Below are 26,059 nucleotides of genomic sequence, written 5' to 3'. Positions count from 1 at the left end.
TTCCAGATGAGGCAACAGGGCTTGAACTAGGAAGGTGACAGTAGGAAGAGAAAGAAAAGGAGTAATTTGAGGGGCAGTGTGATTCATATACTTAAAAACTAGTTTTGTCCTCAATTAAAACCTAGAAAATGGTCATTTGCAGTCATTGCCAAAGAACTAGTTATGAGATGCTAAGGACTCTTAAGTTGATTGGGAGGTAAACTGTCATTATTGTGATCAAACACGTAAGAGGGCATAAAAATTCTATTGGCTGGGCTTCCCTGGTGGCGCAGTGGTTGAGAGTCCGCCTGCTGATGCAGGGGACGTGGGTTCGTGCCCCGGTCTAGGAAGATCCCACATGCTGCGGAATGGCTAGGCCCGTGAGCCATGGCCGCTGAGCCTGCGCGTCCAGAGCCTGTGCTCTGCAACGGGAGAGACCACAACAGTGAGAGGCCCGCGTACAGCAAAAAAAAAAAAAAAAAAAAATTCTATTGGCTGAGGGCTTCCCTGGTGGCGCAGTGGTTGAGAGTCTGTCTGCCGATGCAGGGGACATGGGTTCATGCCATGGTCCGGGAGGATCCCACACGCCGCGGAGCGTCTGGGCCCGTGAGCCATGGCCACTGAGCCTGCGCGTCCGGAGCCTGTGCTCCGCAACGGGAGAGGACACAACAGTGAGAGGCCCACGTACCGAAAAAAAGAAAAAAATTCTAATGGTGGCTGACAAAGTTATTTTTAAAGGAAGCTTTGATTAAGCTTAACAGAGGCTGGGAAAAAATAAGATTTTTGATATAAGTAAAAATTATTTTTAAAGAGAACATGATTGGTTGAAAGGTGATGAATATTTTTAAATTTCTAAAATAATTAACTACTGATTTTAGCAGGGCAGTAATAATGACTTATATGATTGACAAATCTATTTTTCTCTACTTTTGCAAATCTATTTTTTTTTTTTGCAGTACGCAGGCCTCTCACTGCTGTGGCCTCTCCTATTGCAGAGCACAGGCTCCGGACGCGCAGGCCCAGTGGCCATGGCTCACGAGCCCAGCCGCTCCGCGGCACGTGGGATCCTCCCTGACCGGGGCACGAACGCGCGTCCCCTACATCGGCAGGCGGACTCTCAACCACTGCGCCACCAGGGAGGCCCGCAAATCTATTTTTTATATCTACTTTTGTAGATCTATTTTCTCAACTTTTTCAGATCACTATTGCAAATTTATTATTAATCAAAAGTTAATTGTTTTGCAAATGCACCTATTAGTAAAATTCTGAAGCATTATAGGTGACACAAGCTAAATCATCTATTTCTTGGTGTATATGCCAACTTTGTTTCTATTCTCATTTACTTAATACATTTTTTTTTGAATACCTACTGTATGATAAATACTGTGCTGGTGCTGGGTATACAGTGAAGAGGGGAAAAAAAAACCAGGGTCTGCCCACATGGGAGTACACAGTATAATGGAAAAGACAGACATTAAATTTTTTGTTAAAAATCCAAATCGATAATTTAAACCTGTAAGATGCACTATGAAGGAAAATTACAGGGTGCTATGAGGGCTTATAACAGATAGGCTAAACCAAGCCTGGATCTGGGAAGATGTATTAAAGGAGACTGTCTTTGAACTGAAATCTGTAAGGAAGTAGAGGAGTGAAACAGGAAAAAAAAAGTAGGAGAGAGAACTAGAAGAAAAGACGAGCACAGGGTAAGAATCACATATAATACAATGAAAATACTCTCTAACCTGTTGGGTAATAGTGTCCCACGGTCCATGCAGCAGCCGAGTCTTATAGCACTCATGAACTCCTTCCCATATGTCCTTCAGAGCTAAAGGGCTTCCATCTGTGAAAGTGCATGGTAAAGACTGCCAGTTAGTAATCCATTTGACACAATGGTGCTTGATGTCTATCTAAAACTACTGAAAGAATATTATGATTTAAAAAAAATCTTTACTACTACACACACTATTTATATATCAAAAGAGTGCTATATGAATTACTATTTTCTTCCTGAGGGAAATGTAAACATTCAATCTTGTCCCCTTTGTAACCATCTAACAGTTAAATTATCTGCTCATTTATTGCCTCTAGGAATTTTTACAAAATAAATAAGATCCAAATGTGTTTTAGAGAACTGATAAATAGAAGCGTCGGCAAAGGACCAGGTAGACTCACATATTCACAAGTGTGTACTACAGATACCTCTGAAGTCTTAATACTTCCTCTAATCCTTAAATCAGAGACCATACACATGCTTCTTTCACCCTTTTGTTGGCTGAATATCTGTAATGTTCAAATAACTCTGTTGGGTACCACGGGGAATAGAGAGGAGGAAAGCACACAGTTTCTCCTAGTAAGGAGTATTTCCTTACTAGGGAAATTATGACAAGTACATCAGTAAATATTGATACTAAAATCCTAGGTAGAATGGTCAATGCCAGAGGAAAGCTGCAGTTCTCTGAGAGTCCAGAGGAGGGAGACATTAACACCCATTGTTTGTGGCAGGTGGCGAAGAGATCTTAGGGGTGGAGGGACTTGAGAAGGACTTGGTATGAAGAGATCAGTAAGAGCTTTAGTGAACAATAAACCTCCTTTTCTTTGTTTGAGCAACTTCGATTATTCACCTATATTCGTAATCACCCAAATAATGTATTTTACGAAGAATACTATGACACAAGGTACGTAAAGTGGAGAAATAGACATCTAGGTTCAGAAAAGAAAGCAGAAAGAGGGAATTACCTAAGGACTTTAAAACCACACACTGTTGAAAAGAAGGTGGTCTTAAATTAGAATTTAGTGCTACTTGGCCCATTTAGAGCTAACCAAGTCCTCAAGACCTATGGGTGTGCTCTTTTCTTTAGGTAAGTAGACAACGTCATTTAAAGAAGACTCATCAGCATATTAGATCCAAAGAAGTATTTGGTCATCAGGTACAACACAACTTGGGGAAATAGTCTACTCAAAAGCCCCCCAAACCAAAAGGTATTGCATTCAGACTTATGGAGTACAAGTAAAGATGTGGGGTGTAGGAGAAGAGCACAAAATTTGAAGTCCGGGCTGAGTGTGAATCCTAGTATTGGCACTTATCCTGTATGTGACTGCAAGGTATTTTGCTTCTTTTTTTTTTTTTAATTGAAATATAGTTGATTTACTATTTTGCTTTTAACTTTACTTGAAAAAATGAGGATAATAATCCTTTTCAAATCGTGTTCCTGGGACTCCCCTGGTGGTCCAGGGATTAAGAATCTTCCTTCCAATACAAGGGACGCGGGTTCGATCCCTGATCAGGAAACTAAGATCCCACATGCCGCGGGGCAACTAGGCCCACGTGCCGCAACTAAGAGAGACCGACGCAGCCAAAAAAAAAAAAAAAATCCTGCTCTTGTGAACAGTTTATATCAGTGAACACACCAGGACTGTGTCACACACATAACAAGAGTTCAATATATATTAGGTATCTCCTCCTAGCCCCCATTGCACCATTCCAGTAATTCTCATACCTTAAAGCTAAAAGGTTCATTTATAGACCATTATTTCTTAGAATTTTCTCATGTTGCTATACCACGCACATTGTGTTTGATACAGTAATATACCATAGGCAGGGCATTTCTCATGTTTGACCTGAAAAGTTGAACTTTTCTCAACCTTTATTTTCAATAAATAGCAATAGAATATTTTGATACATTTTCAATAAGTATCTTCATCTTGGCATTTATCTGGTGGCAGGAAACCATTATCTTGTGATAAATTGTTTTATTCCATTGACATTTCCATGTCTGTAAAATGAACAAGATTTATTCATCCAATTAACATTTGAATGTCATGTTTAGCTACAAGTTTAAAACAAGCTGCCTTCAATATCTGTGTTATATTATTTTCTGAACACATTTACAGAATAGGGCCAAACTTTAATCTCAAGCACTACACATCTTCAAAATATGCACATACACGTGTGTGTGTGTGTGTGTGTGTGTGTATTGATGTTGGAAGAGGGGAATAGCATCTTAGGTACGTCAGTGTCAAATAGCAAACGAAATAATCAAATTATTAAAAGGTGACATGCTTTTAAAATAATTTTCAGGTGTCAAAGTTAAAAGAAATCAAGTTGTACGATAATAAAATATTACAGCTGGTATAATTACTAATTTTATAGATAAGGCAACCAAGGTCTTGGGAAATATACATCTGCCAAAATCATGTGCCAGCTCATGACTGCACTGGAGCTGGAATCTCAGGACTCACAGTTCAGTGCTCCTCCTGCTATTCCGTGCTGCCTCTGAGGGTGAAGACTGCATCTGTCCTTTCACCACAGCAGCCCTGCTGTGCAGTTCTAAGCCTCACTCACACACTGCAAATGCTTTATATATATTTACTGAATAAATGACAAGTGAAAGGATGCTTTCCTTAACTTTATTTCCTCTAAGACAGGGAAAGGCTTTGCATACCTAGAGAAGAATGCTGGGTTTAAAATCTGGTAATCAGTAATGATCTCAATTTTATTCCTTAAAATATTTCAGCTAAAAATCTAAGGATGGAGTAAATGGTTTGGCTATTACCACTGTCAAAACCCTGCATACCCTGCTGGAAACATTCATACAAAATGCAATAATCAGCAGCCTAGCAACAATGTGGAGAGACCCAAGACAAATGTTATAGGATATTTTCATCAGATTTGATGCTAGAATTAAGGGTATGTGTCACAAGTTTTCAGGCAACACGTAATTTAGAGAAAAAAATTTAACACCTTAAATATAAGAATTAAAAAATGACCTGGTTAGCTCAGAATAAGAGACAATCACAAGGAATAAAAAATAAGTTCAAAACATAGAAAGATGCATGATACTCTTTTATGTATGTCTATAAGAGTGCTACCTGCTTGCTACAAAGAGGAGAGTGTTTTTTAAGTGAATGGATGTGATTGGATTCTCTAATGTGTTTAGAAAACTGTTTAAAAACACACATGTTAATGATGATCAAATGAGTGCTTGCGCAAGTTACTTTGACAAGAGTGTCGATCTCTCCAGTTTCTGCCAACCATTTACACTACGGAAGATCTGGGTAATATAGCTTTGTCTGTCACACACAGATATGACAATAATGATTTAATGAAGTATGATGTGGATTCTTTTCCCTAAGCCCTCATCACCGGTTTGCCTAGTCATAGCTCACACCTTCAAGAGCAAAAACATACAAAAGTTAGTTTTGTGATCCTGTATTCAAAGACAAAAAATGCTGACCTGATCAGCAATATCTTCAAAACCATGACATATGCAATTGACATGCAAAATATATTCAAATATGACTGTATTACAAAAGCAAAATGGAGGCTTCACATATCCCACTGAAATCATTGAAATGAGATAGTCAAATATATATTTTAAATCACATCATAAAACCTTAAATATGGCAGAAACATGAAGAATTTTGTGATTTTGAATCTATCTATTTATGAAAACTGAAGACCCAAAACTTAAAATTAAAATGTGGATATACACTATTGATACTATGTATAAAATACAACTGATGGGAACATACAGTAAAGCACAGGAACTCTACTTAATGCACTGTGGTGCCCTAAACGGAAGGGAAATCCACAGGGCAGGGTATATATGTATATGTATGGCTGATTCATTTTGCCGTGCAGTAGGAGCTAACACAACATTGTAAAGCAACTATACTCCAATAAAAATTAATAAAAATTAAATTAAAATGTGGACATAAACAAATACTTGGTTAAACTCATGAAACATTATTTTGTGCCTTTATGTTCAGCTGAAGTTATCTTCAATCAAGAACTTTAAGCCCTGTTTATAGGGTCTATTTTTTCCGTCTGGCCTCAGTCAGAGGAGACATAAGCATACTCAATCAACAACTCCCTAGTTTCAGACCCAAGATATTCGATAGCACCAATTTCAACATGCTTAGAAATCTCATTAATCACACTGAAGCTGAGAAGCTCAGTAAAATCCCTTGCATACTTGAAAAAGAGAAGTAGAAGCTGAAATAATTTCAGCAGCAACCTACAAAGTGAGCATGGTAAATTAAGGTCATTTGTTTCACAAGTGTTTACTGAGTGCCTACTATGTGCTTCTATCACCTGGAATGATAATACACATTTAAGCTAAAGGAACCCAGCAACCTATAATAAAATGTCAATGACAAAAGAGGCAGAGATATTGGATGAAAAATAGAATAATTAAAAAGTACAATCTTTAGCAACTGCCAGTAGCATTTAACATTTTCATATAACATCTCTCAATTGAATAATAACCTACATGTCAAGTAATCTATATATTACTCAAAATGTTCAGCTTTCTAAATTAAATTTCTCAGGGCTATTAGTTTTCATGAATCAAATAACAGCATGAGATATTTCACTAGCACTACCTAACGCTAGTGCAAGCATGCTGAAGTCACCTTTAACCTGTGGTGCATGCTTTCACTAAAATTTCATAACTCCTAAAAAGAAGATTAGAGAGAATATAAATTATTTAGAGTAAATGTAAGAATAATGTTCTGAATGTGGTCACTAGAAATAAAAAGGAAAGGGTGGATTTTTCACAATGAAATATGTCATTACTCAATATATTGTCTTCAAGAGAGCTTTGAAGTCTATAAAAATTCATGTCACACTCCACAGTAAGGCAGAGATGACGCTCCATCAAACGGGAAAATTCATTTTTGCTTCAGTGAGAAAATTATATTGTGATATGAAATGAGTGTTAATTGTTCATGTACATTCACATCAGCTACTATGCTGGCTAATTCTGTAATTTTTATTTATTCCTACATACATTTTTTGCATTTTGAGTATTAACCTCAAGAAATCTGAATGAAAATTCCAAAAGTATAGATTATGGCAACTTCTCTTTAATGTTTCTTAAATTTTGGTTACTGCATTGTGCAGTAAAATAAAAAGGCTAAAGAGTTTGTCTTAACTCCATAGTTTTCTATGTAGCCTTGAATAAATAAACCATTTAACCCCGCTAAGCACTCAGTTTGTATGACTGTACTTGAGGAGAGTAACAGTTCCTATCTTACAGTGTTATTGTGAGGGCCAAGACACAGAACTCAGCCAGCATTACTGGAAGGTACTACATGCCAAGCCCCACTTTACATATTAGCTCACAAACCTTAAAACTCTATAAAGTAGGTATTATTATTATTATCTCATTTTTTAGATGATGAAAGAAAGGAAACAAAAAGTTCAGTAACTTCTACAACGTCACATAGTAATTAGCAGAGTGAGGAATCAGAACCAAGGCATTCCAGCTCCAGACTCTGCATTCTGACCAGTACCCAGGAGCTCTTTGTAAACTATAAAGTGATACACACATATTAGTTGTGGTGTTGTTGGGTTTTCTTTTGCGGTACGTGGGCCTCTCACTGTTGGGGCCTCTCACTGTTGTGGCCCCTCCCGTTGCGGAGCACAGGCTCCGGACGCGCAGGCTCAGCGGCCATGGCTCACGGGCCCAGCCGCTCCGCAGCATGTGGGATCTTCCCGGACCGGGGCACGAACCCGTGTCCCCAGCATCAGCAGGCGGACTCTCAACCACTGCGCCACCAGGGAAGCCCCTGTGGTGTTGTTTTTGTTGTCACTAGTAGTCTCTACCAGCATTGCCTAACCTAGGAGTATCTAGAATTTTGCCTTTCCTAGGTTTCTTAGTAGGCCAGGCCTGCCCTTTCCCTCATCAATGCATGGACAAATCCCAAGTCCAACCAGGGCCTCTCTTGATCCCTCCAGCTCAAGGTAATCTCTGCCCTCTGAGGCCTGGTGGTAATTTTTCCCCCAGCTTTATTGAGATATAATGGATCCATAGCATTGTGTAAGTTTAAGGTGTACCATATGATGATTTGATATATAGTATATACTGGGAAATGGTTACCACGATAAAGTTAGTTAACACATTCATCCCCTCACATATTTACCATTTGTGTGTGTGTATATGTGTTAATGTGGTTAGAACATTTAAAATCTACTCTCTTAGTAACTCTCAAGTATAAATACAGTATTGTTAACTGTAGTCACCATGCTGTACATTAGACTCCCAGAACTTATTCATCTTATATCTGAAAATCTGTACCCTTTAGCCAACATGTTCTCATTTCTCTCACCCCCGCCCCCACCCACCCACCCAGCCTCTGTCAACCACTAACCTATTCTCTGCCTGGTGACAATTTTTACCTCTCTTATGGCCCTTAACATATTCTACTTGTTACAGTGAATTTCAAACCTGTCTTGTTTCCCTCAGTAGACTGTAAGCTCCTTGAGGGCATCAATCATCTCTGATTCCTTTATTCATCTATGCATTCCAGAAACATTTTCATGTCTTGTGCATAAATATTTTCCAATGCTTGGATAGATGGATGTTCAATATTATTTCTAGAGCAATAAGCACAATCATTACTAAGAATAAAGACTGAACAATCATGATTAAAAATTCATTGATTAAAAGCTTTTCATTTATGTAAAACACTCATATAAATCTATAGTGTTAAGTAGATGAAGATAGAGTGAATATTTGATTTTTCAGCATCCCAACATAGTTCCTACTTGGGAGATAAATTCCAAAATAAGTGGTAGGCAGAACCCCATTCCATACCACTAAAGCCAAAGAGAGGCAGACATCTTAACACTTTTGCCTTCAGTTGACTCTACAATCTACCCTTCCAATAAATCCTTTTCTGCTTTATCATGGGAAGGTTCAATTATTTGCAGCTAAGTATATGCTAACCTAACTAATACACCCCAGATAAATGGTTTATAAGTCTTGCTTAATATTTATCAATTTTCAAAATTATCATCCCCAATGTTTTAAATGTCATATATTTGTCTAGTAATTTTGAGTGGAAAATAAATGTAAGACATCTTTCAGTTACATGAGAAAGCTTATGTACGTTGCAATCCACCTTTATGAGAAATATGCCCAACAGCACAAAGAGGAGTAATTTGGGGGTCACCTTAAACTGTCCACAAACTGTGTTAAGAACTTACAATAATGCAGGTGATGCTATATCCTCTCATTTAAATTAAACACTTAACCTAGCAGAAGTACACACAAGACCTTCTTGAAGAATCTCTGAATCAGAAAATGTCCCCAGGGAAGCAAAACTGGGTCTACAAGGTACCCGAGACACCAACTCTGAGATACAGCTATTCATCAGAACTCCGAAGACCACATCACCAGATGAATATCTACATTAGGTCTGCTGGTTCTAAAGCAGAATGCACTCTACTTTCAATCCTACCCAAAGTGTTCTGAGGTTTGGATTCCAACCTCTTGCTCTGGCACACCAGTACTCAGCATTTTGGACTCCTGGCTTTCTTCCAATCTCAGTACCCCACAGAACATGGACCTGTTAACACCTGCAGCAGCACCCTGACTATCCATCCAACTTGATCTCCTTCCCATGATCACCTTCTCAGCACAGCACCTAATATATGGACTTAACGAACTCTGCTTTGGTGACTAATTTAAAGGACGAGAAAACCAATATACTAGTTTCCAGTTATGCAGTGATTTTCCTCAGCATGTTTTTTAAATAGGCTAATGAGTTTTTGTGCTGTGCACACAGTAGGCACTCATGTACGTTTTAATGGATGTTTCAAACAGGGCTTGTTTTGTCAAGAGTAAGCAAAGAAATGTTTCTTCTTTATGGTCCACAACACATTTATTTGTCCAGGAAAGCTAAAGTACAGTCCCTTATTGGTAAGAAAATAAATTTGTCTGCCTTTTCATGTCCTCTTCCTGTCCTCTGAATCCATGTAAAATCTGTTACTTTTTGTGTATGTGATGCTTTGTACTAACACAGGTTTGAATAAACCTTTTAGCTAATTAGGTGTCCCTGTAGTTTTGTTGCACCTTTTCTTTAATACATTTTAAAATTAGGGTTTGACTTTTCAATGGGATTCTATCCCCATCATGTGTTCTAACCCAGCATCCTACTTGTACCCTAATTCCTCATAATGTTTCAAACATTTACCTGGTTCGACAAATAATTTCATTAAATTCCCTCGATTATTTAAACTTTTCGGTTTGAATATATTTATATTAGTTAAATAATTTTTCATTATTTTTCTTAATAATTTTCACTGTTTGCTCTTCAAATTTCATTTCAACCCCTAGAATCTCTTTTTAATGCACTAAAATTCATGTTCCATTGCATTATTATGACTTTGGCTAGACCTATGGTTTATTTAAATATAAGTGGCATATATGAACTTTCTGAAAGATTCTCTACTACCAAATAAGACTAAATTGTCTGCCAAGTCATTTTCTATTTCCCGGTCATTATAATAATTAACTAGAATCATTTTTGCTTTAATCTTTAAGTACCCCTCTAATCCACCTTTCTTTCCTGTTCAACAAGCAGCCTTCACTCTCACTCTATTTTCCCTGAAAATATGTTCCTTCCAGTTCATTCTAAGAGACTATTAAAAATTTTTTAAAATATTTCTAACAACTATACCAAAAAACGCCAAATTCCTTTTCCTAAATTTCACTCTTCATAATTTCTTCTCATCCTTCATCAATTCTCTCTCTGCTCTACCCAGTCATACTTCCTGCTCTAGAAAACCCCTCCTTTGATCCCATTCACTTTTGCTCAACCTCTTTCACCCTTTCATTATACCCTCCAACCCCATCCCATCCATTATCTCTTCCATAATTTTACCTCAACATATCTTTCCAACCACTTCTTCTACAATTTGGAATAGAGGTTTTCCTCAAACCAGCCTCTCATTGTTCCCCAAATACGCCATGCTTTCCAGCCCTACAGCTTGGCACTCACCTGTCTCCCCTTATCCAGTGCTTTTCCCAGCCTCTTCAGAAAAGCCAACCTGTTATGTTCCCTTGAAAATTGTTGGGCAGAGCTATGAATATTTTACTTTTATTCTCCAACTTCCTCCAACCCCCGTCTTTCCTGTTTTCCTGTCATTTTCTTCTATACGGTCCAAAGACTCCCTCCGGTTCCACACCAGGGACAAGCCTCTTCCTCCTCCTCCCTGATGATGTATATACTATTCTAATTCCAACCTTTTCGTTATTCTTCCTTTGAGCTGGGCTTTATCTTGGTTTGGTCATGCTGCCTTTAAGAAGGAATTATTCTCTGCCTATTTCTCTTGCCCTGTTTCTCCATGAGCATCATTCAAGCATACAACAAGTGGATAAATCTTCTACGTGAAATATCTGGGTTACATTTTTAATTCTATACTCTTACTCCCTGGGCCAATAATAGAATGGATCTCCAGAAAGAACAGACATTCAGTTGCTGAATGGAAGAAATGTTGTTTCCTTCCCTATTCAAAAGCAGCCCTTCTAACTAATTAAAGAAATATGTCAGAACGGTTCCCAAGAAGAACCCATATGTCAGCACCAAAGAATTAAATATTTTGAAAATGAGAAGAACCACTTGGCCTATTTTTCAATAGAGATCGCAAACAAAGGAAAGGAAGAGAGACAGGGAAGAAATTAATCAGAATTCAAGCTGAAATAAATATAGAAATCTCTAGTTGTAATGAAAGGTAAAACTAGGTAAGCTTAGGAGTCTGGTGAAGCCCAAAGCCATTATGTATATTTCTAAGGTTTACACCACATTTCTAACACTTACCATCAGCTTTTGACCAAGTCAAGCCCTCAAAAGGGAACACTGGGACATAAAAAGGTGCTGGAATGATGAGCAGCAGTTAGAAGCCTTTCGCACACTACAAATAATTCTTTAACGCGGTGCGCTTCAAAAATAGTTGGGGGAGGGCTTCCCTGGTGGCGCAGTAGTTAAGAATCCGCCTGCCAATGCAGGGCACACGGGTTTGAGCCCTGGTCTGGGAAGATCCCACATGCTGCGGAGCAACTAAGCCCGTTCGCCACAACTACTGAGCCCGCGCACCTGGAGCCTGTGCTCAGCAACAAGAGAAGCCACCGCAATGAGAAGCCCGAGCACCGCAACGAAGAGTAGCCCCCATTCTACACAACTAAAAAAAAGGCCACGTGTAGCAACGAAGACCCAACGCAGCCAAAAATAAATAAATAAATAAATTTATTAAAAAAAAAAATAGTGGGGGAGAAAAAAAGGTGGGCCCTTGAAGACAAGAATGCTTTGTGAGAATGGACCTCATAGACTACAAAGCACTGTCTGAATGTAGGCTATTTATTAGTACTTGAGAGAAGTGCAGTTACCTCTCACCCACTGCTGGGTAGCAAATGGTATTAAGCGTGCCCCACCACCTCTCCGAAACCTAAAATGGCAAGAGTGGTTAGGGAAAAAAGAGTGCTGGGAAGGACTTATTTCTTCTCTTAAATTCATATTAAACCCTAGGGAACGGAGTTCCCGTATGGCCAAGTAGTAGAAATGTTTCTGCATATGCCCAGAAACAGAATGCTGTCTCACCTTAGCTGTCTGCCTTCAAGGATCAAACAAAAATATGTGTTTATAGAAGTGGAAGGGCTGCCCACCTAGCTTAGATGCTCACCTTTGAGTCCTCAGGACTTTCTATTTTCCTTAGTCAAGCATTCCTGCTGTCTCTGGGAAGCACCAGACTAAAGAGTAAAGATATATAGACGGTTTAGGTTCTGAGTTTCCTGGAGACAACAGCATTACTCCCTTCCATATAACTCATCAGAAAAGTTCAAATAAGGCACCATCACAAGGGCTATATGCAAAGATGGCTATATTTCCATCTTTGGGCTATATGCAAAAATGGTTAGAAATTCCTGCTCACTGTTTCATTCAGTAAATACTTGTTGATACTGTGGGTATAAAAATGAGTAAGACAAAGAATACATATGTCATATATGTATTACACACACACACACACAGAGCTATGAATAAAGTTTATAACTTTGTAGATTGTAAGTACTCACTATTAATTTCCTTCCTCCCTCTTTTTACCTTAAACCCCTATCTTCTAGCTTACCATTTTATAGGGGACAAGTAAACAAATATTTTTCTGATATTGTGCAACATGATATACAATATAATGTGATATGATATGACATGCGGGTGACAACAGTAAGTGGCATGTAAGCTGAGTCTTAGGCAGTAGTTGGCCTGGTGGACACTGGACATATCAAGGAATAAGAGGTAATCACAGTCCAATGATATGCATTTCAAGAAACAGAATAAAGATTTCCTCTGGCATCTAAGCCAGTCGATAAAAGAAAAGGTAATGTCAATTTAAATGGGAATTACTTACCACTTTCTTTACCTAAAAAAAGAGGTACTGAAATAAAATTTAGAGCAAAGCAGAGAAACTAGTTTTTACTGAGTCAAATGCAAAAAAAAAAAATCTTAAATATCTGTCAAAAACAAGGCTAAGTGAACTATTTTTGAAGCAACAAAAAAAGACCCCTGAGCAAGAAATTTTATAGCCATCCTTTTTCTAGGTCGGAACTCTCTTAGAATGAGACAAAGAAAAATCTGGACCTGGAATAAGAGGAAGATGTTAGGAATCCATTCACCACACTGACAGAGATTTGTTTAAGAGATGAAGGGCCAGAGTAATCACGTAACAAATAAAGAGGGAATGGACTGAGGGGAAAAAAGGAAAAATTCTGACACCAGAGTAAAGGCCGATACATTTTTAGAATACTCATTAGGTTAAGTTAGGTAGAAAAGAGAAAAGAAATTATTAGACTATGATAAAGGAAAGAACCATTTTTCATGTTTCGTCACAGGAAAACATTCAGTATGCTTTAAAAAAATTAAATGTGGTGTTTTAATGTACCTGAAAAACCACTAAGTGAATTCCGGAATCAAAAAGTTCCTAATGCTCATTCTATAGAACACAGAGTAGGGAGGGTGGAGAACAAGAAATGCTTCCACACAAAATAAATGACTCATTTTGATTTCCTTTATAAAAACATAAATGAAGGGCATCTTAAAAATATATAAATAGGATCCAAAAAGGCTAGGGTTTTTTTTTGTTTTTTTTTTTTAAGAAATAGAAAATCATCATGAAGAAAAGATCTTAGGAAGTATACAAATTTCATTAAAATATAATTGGATTTGCAGGAACAATTACTGTGCTGTACTGTAAGGGGAGCTGTTGGCACATAAGAGCAAAGTACACATATGAGCTCATCCGCCGGCCTCGGCAAGACCCACTTCCAGCTAGAAGCAGTCATGTTTCAGCACCTCCGATTCCCTAATGCTGACAAGCTAAACAACTTGTTTTGTCTCTGGGAGCTCTTCTCTGGTGATTAACTGCTTATGGTGAATACTAATTATATGAAAGTACAGTATTGAAGAAGTAGTGTCCTATTTCCTCTACCTGCAGCCTTGACAGGGCTTTGAATCCAGAAGGTACTGGGTAGAGCCCTTGCAAACCAAAACCTAGAAGGACATTTTTCTTCCCTCTGGTAAATAAATGTATCCCTTTCTACTTTTTAGTATAACACAGCTCACTGACAAGAAACTTCCTTTAACCTCTGGGCTCCAAACCCAATAGAATTACAATAAAGTGAGTGTTTTAAAGGCCTGTAATAATCATACGGATAAATCTGCAGCAAGAGTTTGTGAATTGGTGAACTATCAGTGTCCTCAACTCCCCATGTTCCATGTTGAAAATTTACCCCAAATTGTCAGTTCTTAGGAGCTGCACCCTAGAGTAAAATCTTCTCACCAGGGAGTCTATGAGAATTTGTTCTTGTGTTTTAAATCCTAAGTGCTTGTTAAACCGCCAACACTGCAAAATTAGAGACCATTAAACAATATAAGGCAGCAAGTGATTAAATCTACCAAATACACATTCAAAGCAGCTTAAGCTACTTTTTAATTAAAAATAAAATATCACTGGCTAAATTCAGATGTCTTAGCTATCCAGAAAAGGTTAGGAGCCTGTTCAAAATGCAAAATGCTGCTGATAAGTCCAGACAGAAAAGGAGAGATAGGGTAGTGGTGGGCTGGGGTTGTCTCTGAGCCCAGGGTGGAGGGGCCTCAAGATGTTGACCCGGTTAAGTCACAGGACATGAAGGGGGGGAGTCCCGGCTGCGCTGCAGGGTGAGGGCTCCACGCGGCTGCTCATTAAATAAGCTTTATTAGCCAAGGCCTCAGAGGAGACAGGGTGTTCCACCTTCTTGGCAAGGGGGATGAGTTGAGTAACAGCATCGCAGGAAGCTGAGGTATTGGAGATGTATAGATGGCCGAAGGAAATGTTAGTGCTATTTTTAAATATAGCTTAAATGGATTGATAAACAGTTCCTGAAATAATAATTTGTGCTTGGGGAAGGAGACATGGGGACTTTTGAGTTAATGGGATCACTTGAGATTGAAGGAAATTTTTACTGTAAAGTTAGAAGTAAATAAACATTGTAGCTTTAAGTTGTTCCTCCTTGTTTAAAGTAAAGAAAAGAAAAAGGGCCAGGGGGCTTAGTCAACGCTGGGCAGGAGGCCAAGAATCTGAAGATCAGACTTAAGGCTGGGATGATATCATTCACTCTGAAGTCTTGATACTCTTTCTAAAGCATGAGAAAATTTACTGGTAAAACCTTACCTCACCCACAGTTTTCTTATTTTTAACTCTATTTTTTTCTCTCAAGAATAATTTTCCAAATCTGCTTTCTGCCTTATATGTAAATGCTATGAATTTACATTTAGCTTCCAACATGGTCTTACCTAAAAAGCTTGCCCTAAAGTAAAGCACAGGCACTTGGTAGCTGCAGGAATATAAGACATGATACTCATATTTAATCACTTCGGTTGCCGTGGTGGTCTCCGTCACCTCAAAATCATCCAGGGGTGGCTCTAAAGCCTCCTGAAAAAAAGCAAATACAAAAACTAAATGTGTCTGTCAATAAAAAGAAGTCCTTTAACACAGAGAGAGAAAGATGAGGTTTTCTTCTTGCAAAATAACAGTTAAATAAATATAGGACTATGAGGTAAGGAAAAGGGAGTTTCCCACATTAATGTTTAACATTTGAGTCCTGGGTAAATAGTAAAACCAGAAAACAGCATTAAGTAATTCCAGATTGTTTTTGAGAGACAAAGCAGCTCTGGGTAAAGAAACAGGAAGAAAAAAAAAAAAAAGTAAAAAGATCTATTGCAACAGCGACTCTGAAAAATCTTTACTGTACAATTTTAGCAACAAGATGATGACTATACAAGCTACCTTCTTCCTTACCTGTGAAAGCTAAAAACATCCTAACAATTGAACAAGATACTGCGAAATGTCCCTAAAGATTCTATTGTACTTGCCAAAAGGTGATTCACTGTGTGCTGAACAATTCCCAGTTCCATTTTGAATAAGAAAGCTATTTTGCAAGAGGCTGAATTTGTTAGGTACATTTCAAAACCTGAGATGAATCTGTTTTCTTTATTATTGTGTTATCTTTGATACATTTCTACAATAAATCTTGATTTATAATAGAGTAGATGGTAAATATTAATGTCAACTTAAATGAGGTTTTTTAAACAAAGATGGTTCTAAGCTAGTTCACTTCTCACCTAATCATTCTCCACTGGTTGATTTTTTAATATGTGTGGGGTTTCTTAAGAATGTATCTTAACGTTTGGAAGCAATTAATTGGAACATGTTGAGTCAGAATCTGATTCCATCCACATTCACTTATTTATTTGGGCTGAAGAATTTCCTTTGACATTAATTTAGTAGAAGGAAAGAAGCAGGTTGGTTTGGCTCATTTCTCCCTCTCATTAAAACGGTAACAACAATGAACAATCGGGAAGAGCTACAGGAAAGATTTCAAACTTTACCAATATGAAATAAGGTTTCCTGTAGAGATAAGTAAAGCCACATACTACTCTCCAGATGTTATCTGCTTTACTAATTCCCCACTCACAGTCAATTCACTGGGGGAGATATTACACTAGGTAAATCACAATTGAAGATATTTACAAAATAGCTTTTCACTAAACTCCAGTAAACACTATCAATTAAATACAATGAATTAAATAACCAAAGAGAACTCACTAAAATAAATATTCCAGATAGAGAAAATTAATACAATAGCAAGGAAGAGTTTTGTCTATTTTTTTATTTAAATTTTCATTAGGCAAAGATAAATACGTCTTCTTTTAAAGCAATTCTTCTAACCAAAATTCTTTCTTTTTGGTCAAAGATTGGGTTCTTTAGCATTTTAAATTTCTTTTCTTTCGTAACGTTATTAAATCATTGTGATTAAAAATAACTGCAAACACTGCACAAGTACATTAAAAAAAAAAAAAATTGAAATTCCCCTCATCCCAGCACTTCAGTACCTCAGATTTGTAACCATTTTCAAAAGGTCATTGTGTATTTTTCCAGTCGTTTTTATTTTTTGGTCTGCAAACACGTTTATACACATACATCCACCTACCCTCCCACCTCTGCATCCCCAATTAAGTCATGCTATATATACATATGTTCCTTGATTTGATTTATTCACTCATGAACATACTAGCACGTGCTGCCATGTCAGTGCTGCAGATTTTGCTCCTTCTTTTAATGACTTCACTACATTCCAATATATGACTATGCCATAGTTTTGTGTGTGTTTTTTTAAACATTTCCATATTGCTAGATATTTTAGGTTAATTATAATTTTCTGCTACAACTAATGCTGCCATGAATATCTTAGCACATATATTTTTATACACCTCTGTTTTTCTATGGTGCAGATTCCTAAAGGTGACATTAATGTATGAGGGAGTACGTACATTTCAAATTTCAATAGATTCTGCCAATTTGTCCTCAGAAAAAGGCTGTATCAATTTATATTACCAGCAAAAATGTAAAAGAATGCCCTTTCCCAATTCCCATAAATACTGAATACTATTTGTTTTTAATTTTTGCCTATTTGATGAATTTTTAAATGTCAGTATTTTGTTTTAGTTTCTAGTTCCTTGATTACTAGTGAAAGTAAACATCTACTCATATATTTATTGGTAATTTATATTCTTCTGTGATGTGCCTGTTCTTATTCCTTTCCTATTTTTCTGATATTTAATTTCCATTTTTTCTTATTGAATTATACAAACTCTTTGTATATTAGAAATAATAACTTATTACTAGAAATATATACATCTCTGCACCATAGAAAAACAAAGGTGTGCAAGTATATGTGTGGTATGTATGTGTGTGTGTATAAAACACTTTCACTCAGTTTTTTTTAACTTTGTTTCTTGTACATATTATCATAATTTTTTTTTTTACCTTCATGTAGTCAAAGCTATACATTTTCTGTTTGCAGCTTCTGAGTTATCTATCTTCATTAGAAGGACTCCTGCTATGTCCCACCTCATCCTTAAAAAATATAAAAATGTTAAACTCCTCTATTCTACACACACATACTCTGTCTCTCTCACATACATACATGTTTTTAAATTGACATTTAGATCATTAATCCATCTGAATTTTGTTTTTGTGTATGGTGTGAGGTAAGAATATTTCCCAAATGATTTCTAATAGACCATCATTTTCCCATTGATTTTTAATGCCACTTTTACCATAAATTAGATTTGTGTGTATGTGTGTATTTATTCCCTATTCTTCTCTATTAAGCTATTTCTCTTCTTAGACCATCACTGTCCAGTTTGTAAATAAATATTGAATTCGGTCATTAATTTCGGCACAAAACTTCAGAAATAGTCTGCCTGGGACTCAGCCCTGCTAGGGAGGATAAAATTCCTGGAAAGACTGTCCTTCACCCAAACTCAAATTAAGCACTCAGGTATGTGCTGGGGTTGACACCAGGTTCTTGCAACTGGTGACCAATTAGACATAGATTCAGACTCTCTGGAACAGTTTGGAGGCCCACAGAATAAGAGAGAGGGGACAGAAAAAGCTTCTTCAAGAGCTCTCAGAAGTCCTCCAGTCACTGTTCTCGCTGGCAGCTGAGTACCTCGGTAGGATTTGAAGGCTGGAGTGCCTGTCCTCTAATCGCGAGTGCTGCTATGTCAACCCAGCCCCTTGCTCTGAGCGGCCGCCTACAGGCAAAGACATTTTTGCATCCTTAACTCATATTAAATGAACTGAATTCTTGGCCTGTTTCTGCTAGGATCTTTCCATCATTCGTGGTCACCTTCAGGATGCCCATGCAAATATCATCCTGTGAAGTCATGCAATTTGGAAATCTCGGACTTCTACATACTTTCTGCTTCCCTTTCCCGAAGTGCCAGATGGTTTCAGAACTTAAAGACCAAGGTTCTTGGCTTATTCATCTTTGTGTTCCCAGAGACTCTAACACAGAGCTGAGAACACTGGTAAGCAATATTTTCTGCAGCAGTTGCAGATCTGGTTCCTCCCATTTAAGTATATTATAACAAACATCATAGGTGATTTACCAGCAAGCCTACCCTGACCCTAAATTCTGAAAAGAAGTAAATGGAGGAGTAAAAATGCAAAAGATCACCAAAGATGATATACAAATGGCAAACAGGCATATAAAAAATAATTCGATATCATTAGCCATCAGGGAAATGCAAATTAAAACTACAATGAGATATCACTACACATCTATCAGAATAGCTAAAATAACAAACAGTGACATCTTCAAATGTTCGTGAAGATGCAAAGAAACTAGATCATTCATACATTGCTGCTTGGAGTATAAAAGGGTACAGCCGCTCTGGAAAACCATATGGCAGTTTCTTATAAAACTAAACATGTAATTACCATACAGTCCACCAATTACACTCTTGGGCATTTATCCCAGAGAAATGAAAAACCTGTACACAAATGTTCATAGTAGTTTTATTCAGAATAGCCAAAAACTTGAGACAGTTCAGATGTCCCTCAGCAGGTCATGGTTAAACAAATTGTGGTACATCATCCCACGCTGCTCGGCAATGAAAAGAGCAAATCGTTGATACACACAATCACCTGAGTGAATCTCCCGGTAATTATGGAGTGATAAAAGCCAATCTGAAAAGGTTACAGACTGTATGATTCCATTTATATAACATTTTTAAATGACAAAATTTTAGAAATGAAGAACAGAGAACAGATTAGTGTTGAGGGGATGGGCAGAAGGAGGTGGGTATGGTTACAAAATAAGATGAAGAGTCCTTGTGATGATGGAATTGTTCTATATCTTGACTACAGTGGTAGATACATGAACCTACACATGTGATAAAGTTGTATACAGCCAAACACACACACACACACACACACACACACACATATAGATCAGTATAAATAAAATGGGGAAATCTGAATAAGATCAGTGGATTGTATCGATGCCGATACCCTGGTTGTGATATTACACTATAATTTTGCAAGATGTTACCACTGGGGTAAACTGGGTTACGGGTACGTGGGATCTTTCTGATTATTTCTTATTACTGCCTGTGAATCTGTATTTATCTTAAAATTTCAATTAAAAAATGAAAAGGAAAAAATAGCTAGACAATTTGAGATTCGTTAAAAACAAAATACAATATCTAAGACCTCAGGGCTAACAGTACAGATGGCAGAGGGATTACGTTGATAAAGAGAGGCTGATGTCTGGAATTAGCCTTACAATAACACAGGAGAGGTGTCAGTGGATGGAGATGTGGAAGGGGCACGGTTGGCCACGGAATGATGATTGTTGGGGTTGATTGATGGGTCTGCAGGTTCTTTATACCTTTCAATCTAATTTTTTGAATATTTTTAATTCTCATAAATTTTTTTTTAAGGTAACAAAAGTTTCTGCTACCATGTTACAGGATACAGAATCACAGAACTCTAATAGTGAAAGGAACTTCAATCATTCCATCTCGCCCAACACTCACCTTGCTGATCCAAACAAGAAGGCCCAAAGAGGTTAGTGGTTTACCCAATGTCACCCAGATAATTAGAGGCAGAGGCAGGCCTATGACCCACATCTACTGATCCTGAAACCACTGTTCTTTGTACTGGAGAATGCCCTTTCTTAACTGTTATATACTTAATTTGGACTGATGTTCTAGACACCATCAGATTACTATTAACATTTTGAGTACGTTTGTTAATATTTTATTACTTTTCTTTTATTATGTTTTAAAGAGGATTTGGATATATTTAATTTGATATTAAGAGTTAATAGAAAAAGGAGTCACATGTACATTTATTTTCCTCACAATGTTGCTATTTCATTAAATGAGAAGATACCTGTGTTTAGAAAATTACATTCATTCAAAGAGCTAAAAGGTTAAGTAGTTCACATTAATTATAGAAACCTTGATTTTATTGAATTCAATTAACAATAAGTTGACAGTGATCTCTCATTTAGAAAATCTGATATGAATTAAGCTTTACAACTAAATCTCATTAAATAGTGATCATGCTAAAGACACTTCATAGATATTTTATTGAAAGCAAATCCAAATAGTGTACTGTGCTTAGGAAATGAGATCCGTGTCTCTATTTAGCCTACAGGGAAAAGTAATTGGAGGAAGAAAAACTTTTTTTCTACGACTAGAAATCTCTATTACTATTACTGAGCAAACATAAGCAACGAGATTTATTCATAATGTCCCTTGAGGGAAAGAGATTCTACTTGTTTATCTTCCACCAGTTAGGTTCTTAATTCAAACCTAACAGTTACAGGCCGGAATCGTAGCCAAGAAGCCAAAGAGTGACAGAGGGACAGTACTGGTTCAGGACAGTCTTTAGCTGCATCCACGAGTGGACACATAACCATCTAATCTTTCCATCTAATGGAAAGATGGACTGTGTAACGAACTTCGCTTGATTTTCCTGAGCCAACATCCTTTTAATATTTTCAGAAGTGATAAAGACTGACAAAGCCTTTGGACAAATCGTTGAAAAATTAATTCCTTAAGAAAGGAAGAATTTTAATTATTAAAACATTTTAAATGAATTATAAAAATAACCTACCTATGTGGGACTCTAAGTAAGCAGGCCCTTTTTGTTTTGTTTTGTTTCACGTGCTCATTATTTTACAGTGGGGTGGTTTTTTCACTATTTTTACTCCTAGAATGACTCTTTTTTTCATGATCTCTGTGGCTTTTGAGTGCGTGATTGTCACAAGAACTTTGCAAGTGATGGCATTCTTTTAGCAACTGTAAATGTTGCATCCAGTACGCAAGAGAGAGTTCAACACCAGGCAGGCGTGTGTCTGACAGCATCTGGGGTGACACTGGTACCAAGATGGTCCCAAGGATAGCATCTCAGTGAGCTTCCCCCTTTCCCAGTAACACTATCACTACTCCTGATTTTTTTTGGAAAGAAAGGGGTGCCATTCTTTGCTCTCCAAGCTCCATCAGAGGGGAGCGAATTAGCATCCGCATGGCCAATGTGGGTTCTCACTGAGAGAAAGAATCTGTCTCCTGTGTGGGATTAAATCCGATGCAGCCTGGCATGCTCAAGGGCAAGGCAGTAGGGAGGGGACACAGAAACCTGCCAAAGCACATCTGGCAGTTTTCTGGATGTTTACTGCTGGCTCCATTGTGCTTCGAAGGCCATGTTTCCTTTAGGACTGTGCGGGAGACAGCAAGACAGCTTGAACCCAGAGTTGGGCAGCTAGCAACTAAGCTGAGCGCAAGGCGGACTGCAGAAAAGGCTGCCTCTGAGATTCCGTGCCAGAGAACACAGGTTCCCCAGCAGAAGGGAATAGTAATAATGGTTAGAGGTACCTAACATATGTCCATGATGATTAGTCCTTACATCAGAACAATATATAAAAAGTATCATTTTCTTAGAAAAAAATAAGGACTCAGAAGCACTTTTTAAAGGAAAACTCAGGTTCTTCTCATCTACTTTTTAAGATTTCTGAGAAGTTAAATGCAAAAGAATTAGCAGGATAAGGGATATGAAAACAAGAGATTCCTTATGTAAATCATGACTGAGTAAAGGAAAAGGGAAAGACTTTTACCTAGTATTCTGAGCTTCAGAATCAGTCAAATGTGTTTCTATTCAGAGTTACCCTTTGCATGCTACATAAGAAAGACCAGCCTCAGTTACAACAGTTCACAGTTTTTCTAAGAACATTTGTGTATGTTATGCCATTTGCTCCTCTGCTCCAGAGGAAGGCCCATGGTCACCCAGCAAGTAAGAAACTGAGTCAGAGCACAAATTTAAGCCCCCAGGCTCCAGGCCCAGGATTCCTTCACTCTGCACAGATGATGGGATTTGGGGGAGTAGGGGATGTTAAACATTTGACTCTCGGGCTCCACTCCCAAACTTCTGCTTTTGAACTCAGTAGTTCTGGGACAAACACAAATAGAGGTGGCCATACTCCAGTGAAATTTTATTTACAAAAACAAGCTATGGTCCATAGACCTTAGTGTGCCCACTCCTATGAGTCCATCTTAAGGCCTTCCTTAATTTCATTTTATTGTATTTTTATAAGTAGTAAGAAGAACCTTATTAAAGGACCTGTGTCTCCATTTGGTGAACTTTCCCCCTTTTCTATTTTTTTCTATCTTAGAATGTTTCATTAGATTTCCTGAAGGGATGATAAATTCTAAGCCTTCAAAGAATGATGATAATTGAATCCAACAGGCTGAAGTTTGGCTGAAGTAATTTTCTAAGGTAAGAGATGGCACTACTCTAATTTAAACACGTGAGATTTTTAATTGTCTTGATGAATAAACTGCAAATTCCTTCAGCATATGAATAAACGTCTACACTCAAATCCAGAAATGAGTAAATTTCATTGCCAAAGAGTGAAACTGATAAGGTCTTGATAAACAGACCAAAAGGCAAGCACTAGTAATTTCAGGAGGGGCTGTCTCGATATGTGCACAAGAAACATCATGTCTAGGAATCAGCTGTGAACTGTTCTACAAGTGAGCCTGAGTTCCTTCCCTTTCCTCAAAACTGTCTCTGGATTATGTGGATGTGAATAGGCTTTATTTGTTTGCTTGTTGGCTCTTTTACTAGGAGAGCCCCTTAAAAAATTCCACAAGTGCATACCTCGTGCTTGTGCCAGGACAAAGATAGGGGCTGGGGGGTGGTTAAACAATACTATTGCAGCAGCAATGAGAGCACAGTGAACGTTCTCATCTTTCTACTGGAGTGGAAGTGTATATTCAAATCTCAGATAAAAACATCTAGATATTAGAGAAGCATAGTATAGTCAAATGTGGAAAAGGGCATGGAATTTGTACTTAGACCTGGGTTCAGTTTCTGACTCTGCACTCTCTGGATGAGCAGACCACTTAATCCCTCTGAGCCTGAGTTTCCTTATTTGTTAAATGAAGGCACTTTCTCCTTGTTTAAAGTGTATTAAACAAGATAAACTATAAAACTATCCGACACATAGTAGGTATACTCATCAGTTTATTTATTCATTCATCAAATGTTATAGGGTGTTTTCTATATTCTACATCAAGGGTCCGCAAACATTTTCTTAAAGGGCCAGGTAGTAAATTTTTTAAGCTTTGTGAACCATGTGTCTCTGTCAAAACCACTCAACTTTGCCACTGTAGCACAAAAGCAGCCTAGACAATATGTAAATTAATGACTGTGGCTTTGTTCCAATAAAATGTTATTTATGGACACTAAAATTTAAATTTCATATAATTTTAGTGTGTCATGAAACACTATTCTTTCTCAACCATATAAAAATGCAAAAACCGTTCTCAGCTTGTGAGCTGTACAAAAATAGGAAGCTGGCCACAGTTTGCCAACCCTTGTTCTAGACTCTGTCTTAGGATCTGGGAACAGAGGGGAGAACAACAGCAGAAATTGTGCCCTAAAGGGAAGAGATATGATAAACAATCACACAAATCATTAAAATTATCATCACAATAAGTGTTACTAGAGAAAATGCACAGAGTCCCAGAGTATACATAATTTTACCACATCTATAAATTTTGTGTGTGTGGTTTTTACCTTTTTTGTTTCAGCTCTTTCAAATATAAACCAGTTTTATACAGGATTGACCCTTTTAATATCCTAGTCCCCATTCCCCAAGGTTTATTTTTTAGTACAATGACCATATCATCCACCCAGATAGATTTTTAGGAACACCTCTAATCACCCAAGCTTCTTCCTAACAAATTCTTCTTGCAGACACTAAAAATTCTCCTTGCACACTTCATTTTGTCACTACACGTCCTGCCCTCAGCAACAGTTTCTGCTTGAGAATGCCCCACGCCTTTCTTTCTCAGCTTTGAGCAAACTCACATACATGTGTACACATGTACACAGTGTGTGCAGACAGAGCAAATATTCTTTCACTAACCATTAATGAGCGTCTACTATACGCTAGGCATGGTGCCACCACTGGAGAGTTAGTGGTGAAATAGAACAGACACGGTCTTTGCTCTCAGAGAGCTTATAACCAGAGGGAGAGTGCAGGAAAAACCAAATCGTTCCATAAACAATTATTTGATTATAGTGTCGCAAGTGCTATAAAAATATAAGAATGTATCTTGGGGCCTCATCTGGTCTGGGGTCGGGGAAAGGCTATGCTATGGCACACACACATCCCTTAGGACGTGAGTGCCCCGAGGGAATGGTTTTTGCCTATCTTATTCACTAAGGTATCCCAAGCATCTTGAACAGTACCTGGCAAATAGTAGGCATTCAATCAATATTTGTTAAATGAAATAAGTGAATGGAATGAGCATAAACTCTCTGTTATCATTTCCGTCCTATAAATCAGGGGTCTCTCAACTTTTTTGATTGTGATTCCTGGAATCAAAAAATTTAAGCATTCATCTTTAATGTGTGTATATTTACCTTCTGATCAGTTATGAACATGTATTTCTGTGTAATATACTATGTACATTTTAAAAGATTAAAGTTGAAAACCTTCATGGATAAGACAAAGATGAGGGAAAAATATTTTCCCAGTGATTATTTTAGTTAGGTGATGATCTGGGCACTGATAGAAGTAGGTGTCCCACTCTGCTCTTTGCTCTGAGCACCACAGGACCTTCACTGGCCCCTTGCCCTCATCTCCTCTTTGGGCATCTTGCCCATTTTGCCCTCAGCTTTATGGGGCAGTGGCTGTGGCTGAATAAAGTTGCAGAAATGTTGATTTTAAAGTACCCATTGCAAAAGTTAGCACCTAAATGGTCACACATGTAAATCACATGCAAATGAGCACAGAGTTGCCAGCGTTTCACTGGGCTCCTGGCTTCAGAGCCTGTGCTGCTGAGCACCCAGCCCTGGTCACAGTCCTGGATGACCATACACCCAGACACCAAACGCCCA

General features: G+C 37.8%; 1 protein-coding gene across 8 annotated transcripts in view; it reads right to left on the bottom strand.

The window, feature by feature from the left end:
• ATG10 (autophagy related 10) overlaps positions 1–26,059 on the bottom strand; it is a 239,487-nt gene that overhangs the window by 87,009 nt on the left and 126,419 nt on the right. For all 8 annotated transcript variants that reach the window (XR_003792733.1, XR_003792732.1, XR_003792730.1 and 5 more), the window contains 2 exons: positions 15,589–15,727; positions 1,722–1,819 (listed from right to left, as the gene is read on the bottom strand). Coding sequence is in view for 2 of the 8 variants with exons in the window: in XM_029217419.1 (XP_029073252.1) it covers positions 1,722–1,819; positions 15,589–15,727 (237 nt within the window). In the remaining 6 variants the exon portion in view is untranslated. The remainder of the gene's footprint in view (positions 1–1,721; positions 1,820–15,588; positions 15,728–26,059) is intronic.

The sequence above is a fragment of the Monodon monoceros genome, unplaced genomic scaffold, assembly GCF_005190385.1.
Source record: "Monodon monoceros isolate NGI ecotype Baffin Bay Population unplaced genomic scaffold, NGI_Narwhal_1 Super_Scaffold_12, whole genome shotgun sequence".
In the NCBI taxonomy this organism is placed as follows: Eukaryota; Metazoa; Chordata; class Mammalia; order Artiodactyla; family Monodontidae; genus Monodon; species Monodon monoceros.
This window is presented reverse-complemented; position numbering and strand designations above follow the sequence as displayed.